At 33.5% G+C, this 7548-nt stretch overlaps 1 protein-coding gene across 1 annotated transcript in view; it reads right to left on the bottom strand.

Annotated features, from left to right (window-relative positions):
• Window positions 1–783: 783 nt before the first annotated feature.
• The window catches only part of LOC117161082 (uncharacterized), a 93355-nt gene continuing 86590 nt past the window's right edge, over window positions 784–7548 (bottom strand). The window contains exons 3-4 of the mRNA XM_033342311.2: window positions 5742–5971; window positions 784–2774 (exon numbers count right to left, since the gene is read on the bottom strand). Coding sequence (XP_033198202.1) covers window positions 2439–2774; window positions 5742–5971 — 566 coding nt within the window. The 3' untranslated portion in view covers window positions 784–2438. The remainder of the gene's footprint in view (window positions 2775–5741; window positions 5972–7548) is intronic.

Genomic DNA, 7548 nt, shown 5'->3' with positions numbered 1-7548 from the left:
GGTGTATTTAAGCACTTATGTAAAATATTGAGTGAATTAATGTTATGTAAGGGTTCTAAGGGTTCGGATTATGATTCGAGGAAGAGATAGGGAGGTTTATGGGAATAGCCAAACCTAGTAATCGATATAATTTATGGTTTACGTTACAATACCGCATAACACCGCTTTTTACTATGTTACTCACATTCTCTACTTTAGCAGTTAGCTAGAAATATGAAAGTCGTATATCTGTGAACGAAGAAAACACTTAATTTGAACTAATACTAGATTTATCAATTTTATTATAATGCTTTTGTAGTTGTTAGAAATGGGATGCCGTTTTTGACGAGACAATGTTATCTTTTATTGAAAACATAATTAATACCTATTTATATATATACCTATCCATTTTGTTCATAACTCCACTTTCATAATCCTTTGTGTATTGTATATTAAAGTATATGCATATATACACGCTACAGTACACTCTTGCACAATAATTTATCAATTAATATATTATTAAATTGACGAATTGTAAGTTATTTAAATTATAGAATTCCCTTTCGCAATTATATATCAAACAGGACAATAAGATGATCCGTGATTTATAAAATTTCAGTAATACAATAGTATTAGTACAATTGTGCGATAGCGTCCAAAAATATAAAAATTTTTTAAACCTAAGTTAAAATAACATTAATATGTGGAATATTAAAAAATTTTAATGTCAAATGGCAATCTTACCTGATTCTCAAATTCTAAAAGGGAAGGTTTTAAAGTAAAAGAACATGAACAAAATTCTGCCTGATGTTCCTCTTTATTGTTTGAAATGTCATAACGATCAGATATGGATCATGTAAAATTACAGTAAAACGTAAATATGACGAATTCATCATCGTGTATACATATACGTATATGTATATATATAATATATTTATGTATGTATATATAAATTCTTGTACGCCACCAAAAAGGATGCGTCGAGAGATCCAAGAGAAAAAAAAGAACAGTTCAATTATTCCGAACGCCATAAACGTGAATCACCCTATACTTCAACCGCCAATCGATTCAAATTTATGCCTTTTGTCGTTCGATACCAATCACTCTATCGCTTTATTTTTTAATATTCGTAAAACGAATCACACGTCGCGTGATTGTGATATCACTTCATCCTCATCGAGATCCTAATGAATTCTCCTGCTTACTTTCACCGTGTTTACCCCGACCCACCCTCTCTTTTTTTAATTACACACCGTCATAAATCTAATTCACAATCATACACTATGTACAATGTCGCGTCTTGCGTAAACGACTCGCTGTTTCAATTAAATTATATTGCTATAGAGCTTTTTCATCTTCGCTTTCCATCTCCTCTACATGACCATCGATATACTTGAATCATATACTTCACGTACTTTATTCATCCTATGCATTTATTCACACGTATATTAACATATTACATGCGTGTACGTAAAATTCCTTCGTGGAATTATTTTTAACAAGAGTCTTTTCTGCATGAGCAACGAAATTTCATGGTGGCAGTGAAGAAAAAATTCGTTTCGAGGCTAATTTTCGCCTAACAAACGAATTCAAAAAGCCTAGCAACAGTAATTTTGTCTCTTCTTCTTTTTGTAAGATTTTCTCTTTGTCAGTGAAAAGTTAAGAAAAAAGTTTTGCCCGCGAATGTGACCGAGAAGACATCTAATGCGAGCAATTTTCTGTGATACGATGAATTTCACAGTGATAGCGAAGAATTAAAAAAAAGTTGTTTTCCTGACTAATATCGGCCTAAAATTTAAAAAGGCTAATGAAATCTAATTTTTTTTAGTCTTCAGTTGCATTGAAAAATTAAGGAAATTTCTTAAAAATTGCTCGCACGAAATATCAACGAGAGCTTCCGCAGGAGAAACGAAATCACACACTAGCAGTGAAGAAAAGTTGGATCTTTTGGCTTCTTTCGATATTTGAGAGGCAACAAGCTTGGGCATATTCGATTGATAGTCGTGAATATGTTTTATGTAAATAAAATATTCGTGAACCGATTATTTCATAATTTTTCAAATACGTATTATTAAAATATAATTAGATATAAAATTACTCTGGATGCAAATCTTGTTATATATATTATATAACAATCTAGTTGTACCACATAAGTTTCAAACACATGCCATTTAAAATTCAATTTTATATTAAAATCCAAATTGTTTATACTTTTGTTTGAAAGAATTGACTAAAACATAAAATATACAATTATCGAATTTTGACACAAAATAGTTCTTATGTTACTTTTAAACATTTAATTAATTCCAAAATAAAACTAATAAAGCATCTAAAACGATACAATATTTTTATTTATATTTCAATCAGAGTATACCCAAACCTGTAAAGCAACATTACCGAACAAAGTGATCCCAGAACGATCGAACGAGCTCCAGTGGCGATTTCCAACTGGTCGTAGGTTAAACATAAGAAAGTGCTAATATACCGTGATTAAACGATCGCAGTAAGAAACAGCAGGTCATGACGAACAGGGATGGAAGGTTTACGATGCATCCGGATCTAGGCGGTTCTTGCGCCAGTCGTTGATTGCTGGCGGCCAACGTTGCGGTTTCCGTTCTCTCAAGCGCCCTCGCGTCCATGATCCCTGGCAAAGTGGACTGACAGCTGAGATTCAAAGTTCCTCCGGGGAAATGGTGTCGTTCCAGGCGTAGAGTCAGCCCTAGTCGCGTCGAGGATACGATGTTATCCTCTGAGGAGGCTGAGCTTGGCAATTCTCTGGTCAACACTTTGTTCACCTGTTGATGACAGAGGGTGATAGTGAGAGTGAGATGGTAGTGAGATGATCCTTGTCTTTCGAGGTGAAATTTCATGCAAGAGTGGAGAGATGAATGGCGAGTATACTAGAGAACTCTGCACTAAATTTTCTGGTTAATGGAGGGACGTTAAGATAACGTATTTGGATGACTGGAGAAATTTGATCAATTAGGGGATGCATGGATTTAATGGATTATTAATGCGCAGTTTAGACACGAGCCATTTTAAATGTTAAAGTGAATTTAAATTGATAGGAATTAATTAATAAGAACCATTGATACACATTAATAGATAAAATTAAGCTGGATATGGTTATCATAATTTCAACAGGATGATTAATTGTTTAAAAATATCGTTGAATAATTCTCTATCAGAATGTTATAATGCAGGGAAAAGAAATGAATATTTAGAATGCAAGTTTTTAAGCATTTATGGGAAATTTGAAGACGTAAGAATGCATAGAATGCACATAATATACAAAAGAATATAAAATATCCAAAGTAGAGTGTTTGTCATAATTCTTAGTAGATAAAACAAATTTCTATCTAAGTCCTGTTTCTTTAGTTGCGTGCATACAAATATCAATTTTCATAAAAATCCGCCTTCTATTAATGACAGTTCTTAAAACACCATCGCAATACGCAAAACGTTAACCGACCATCTAACTGAACTGACTTTCTTGGTTGATGGTCGAGGCAAATTTAATAGGGCAGCTTTCCGTCTGTTATTTTTTTTAAAACGAAAACAGCAGCTGAATGCACAGTAAGCAACTTTAAAAGTATGCTCGAGTCTAAACTGACGGTTTTAATTTCTCCATGCCCCACCACGACGAACTTTTTAAGGGGCCTGAATAAAGGGGCGCGGTCACGAGAACACTAAACGAGCACCTTTTAAGCGGTTCCCATGATTTTATATCCTTCGCTAGCGTTGAATTTGCAATTCAAAGGCATCGCGCGTTCTCTTAATTTCCAGGACTTTTTATTCTCAATCCTCACCCCATTCCAGTTCAACGCTCGTTGTTTTACGTTGTTACGTTTACGACACCGTCAATTTCGAGAGACCATTCCAAACATTCCAAAAGTTTCTATGTTTGCAAGTTTCTACGCCTCAATCAAAATCTATCAATTTTTTTGATCAATTTTATCGTGTTTCTGATCACTTAGCAATATTACAGATTGATGTACAATATTATCGGATTATAGACGTTTATGAAAATTAATGTTTTTATGTAAATCGATATATTTATTTTATTCTAATATTCTAAAGTATCCTTTTATGTATATATATATATATATATTTGTTTGATTACAAAATAAGTGTTTATATACTTGTCACACCCACTAAATATTTTATATAGTTTTACGTACATTGTATCTAGTCCTGACATTTTTGCATTTTGAAATTTCTCAGAAATGTTTGAGCATCCGGAGTCGAGTTGTTATTCCCGATTTAAAATAAGTAAAAATTCGTGAAACGATTGTTCAATCTTTAATTCCAAAATAATTCGGTATCATTTCTGTATATCGCCTCTCAATTAAAAGAATTCAATATTCATCATTGTTTTCAATTAAAATAATTCCACTTGAATAAATACTGTTTCCATTTTTATACAAAAAATTCTCCAATTAAGAAAAAACAAATTAAATATCCATGCATACCCATTACCTGTATTTTTTCTAAAAACTGATACGTAATATTCAATACGTAATATTACCATTTATTTTCTATATTTAGGTATTATTTCTTTTCCGTGTTCTTCATATGATAAGTCTTGCGAGATTAGAGTTAAAATACCCTTTAAACAAAATTTTTCGATCCAGGTATCTTAATTCCATTTAAGGAAGCTACATTGACATTGAAATCTGTTTAAATGAGAATATAAAAGAAAAATCAAAATATCTTGTTAAGTTTCCTCCATCAAATCGAACTTTCATCCGAAACATGTTTATTTTTAGTACTTACAAAAATACTTAATCAAACATTTAAAACAAACGTACTTTAGAAAACCCGTTCGTTTAATGGCTAGAAAATCTTTTGAAAAAGGAGAATGCAATTAGGACAGTTCTAATATTGAAACAAGCAATGTGAAACATCGACCAACTCGATACAAGAACGATTCTCTAAAACAAAGTGGGACGGAATCATATTTATCATCACAGACGATCGTTTATCAAGGAAACGATAAACATTGAGATCAGAGAATCGCCTGAGAGCACCTTTCTTCGTATATCTGGTCTAGGCGATACATTAGGATAGACTGCACCGTATTTCACATTGGATATCGCGCGATCAAACGGACCGCACGTACCTCGCGCTGTTTTACAGATAATAAATGTTTATACACGACATGCAGTGTGTTAAATCGCTAGAAACAGGGCAAGTGCTCGTTCATAACAGTGTCAAGAAAATTCAGCGGTTCTCAGCGGGTTAAATCGAGCCAAAATTTGTAAGAAGGATGACGACAGCTTGTTCTCAAGGATGCAAATCGACGAGTTTCGTTTGGATGAAGAATCGAAGGTTTAATTATGATCCACGTTGAAAGGTCGAATGCTTAACAATGTGATATTAAGTGAAATAGAGTGGAATCAAAACTTCCAAAACTTTAAATTACGAACGAAGAGAAACAAATAAAAATTAATTGAATTATATGGGTGATATTAAATTGTATTATAATTAAATCGATAATTATCCAATTCTTAATATATCAAGAAATTCAACAGAATCCACTGTTAAAGCGTTGAACTAGATATACGAACCCACAAGCGAAAAGACACGTGAGGGAAAAATCAGAATCGCGGAAGGAAGTTGAGGAAAAAGAAGTCCGCCTCGAGCGAGTCGTTTTTCCAGGCCGACTACAATCAGGAATTCTGAAGTTCACGGATGGCAACGAAATGTCTCTCCAGGCTCTAATACCCGTACATTCTCATAAAACTCTTTCTTTCTCTTACCTCTTTCCCGTTGAGGATAAAGACGAGCTGGGCTGGAGGGTAGCTGGCCGCGGAACTGCATTCCACTTGGAGTGTCTCACCCACTTCGTAAGACGGTCGAAGACCGCGCAGACTGGGTCGTTCCTTTGGCGGGATAGCAACGCTCATGTTTGCCTCGCCGTAGATCGTAAGAAAACTGGGCCCCTCCGAGGACACCTCGCAACCGTACGATCCCATGAGGTTCACCTTACCTGTCGTGTAAATTACTTTGTTACATCGCTGTTCTTTACTTTATTTTATTCGATTAATACATTGGTGACTGGAGCGTCTTCGTACTTTCATCTTGGTCAATTTTGCTGAATTTTTTTCTTATGAATAAATCCTATTCCTCGAAAAGTAAAAGCAACCTTAGAAACTCAAAAAAGTATAACCTACCTCAGTAGCACCAAAATATTTTTTTCGAATATTGGAAAAATATTTTTCGAGCCACTTTTTTGAAAAATATCGAATACAAATATTATATACCTTTACGAATTAAATATTCGTTGGATATAAAAGAAGAGGAATAATTGAGAACCGAAGAGATAATGTAGGTAGTTTCTGTTACTAAAGTATTGGATAGAATGACTTTTAATGACTTTTTAAATTTATTTTAAATGACATGAACATTTTTCGGATGTAGATTTCATGACAGAAAATTCCTGTCAATATGGAATCAATAAAACAAGAGTAAAATAATACACATAATGGATAGCGAGGGAAAAACAAAGCTTATAATCAATTCGTGACTGATAATGAATCCAACTGCATTTATATAACACCAATGCAGGAACAATGATTAAAACGTTTAATACAACGTATAATAATCATATGCACAGGTAAAAAATTTGAATAAATTGTACTCTCTGCTCGTATAGAATGGGTTTATTGATGTCCTACCGATTAACGCGTGTTTAATTAATGAGCTTTTAAATTGAAAAAAATTTGCATTCCCTTATTTCTGTTAAGCCCCTAATTCCCTGAATAACAGTTAAAGAGGATATTTAAACGAATAAATCGAATTAATCTGTTGCTTTTTACTGTATCGAATTAACAATACTTCATTACCATGAAAATTAACTTCTTTCTCAAATATTACAATATGTATTGCTATTGTTCCGACCTACTTATTTTTAACGCAATATGACATTTTATGTATCCGTATTTCCACAAAGATGGGAAATGCGACAGGATTAATACAAGAATATTAAACAATTACGGAATAATATTGAAATGACGAGCCAGTGTTTTGAAATGGAAAAAGAAACAGAATTATTTTCTCATTTTCTATACCTTCGTTAATCTCGAGATATCAAGTGTTTATTATGATAAGGTATTACACTTTCTTTCTATGATATGAAATCAGAAAGAAGTTGTTTTCAAATACTCTATGTCATCTCTTAAAAAATATATATTTCCGCATAATTCATAACTTCAAAAATTTCTTTTACACAGCCTCTCTATCGATCACCCCTACCCAAAACCTTCCTTCACGTCGAATCCATACGAACAATATCTAGATGAAACGAATCACTCCCAACCATTTCTCGACAGCACCAATCTCAAAAAAGCCTTAGCGCAGACAAAATTACCATGCTGTCAGTTTCCTCTTTCACGACTTACAACACGCTCTAATTCCTTTTAAGGAAACGTTCGATCGTTGCCGTTGCCCCATCGAGTGAGGTTAAACACGAACTCGTGTTTTTTTTGCGAGACTGATTTGAAAAGCATACTTCAGATTTTATTTAGATTTCCAATCGGTGGAACGTGACCCTCGAGGCAGTTGCAA

Source organism: Bombus vancouverensis, chromosome 13 (genome assembly GCF_051014615.1).
Source record: "Bombus vancouverensis nearcticus chromosome 13, iyBomVanc1_principal, whole genome shotgun sequence".
NCBI classification, from domain to species: domain Eukaryota; kingdom Metazoa; phylum Arthropoda; class Insecta; order Hymenoptera; family Apidae; genus Bombus; species Bombus vancouverensis.
This window is presented reverse-complemented; position numbering and strand designations above follow the sequence as displayed.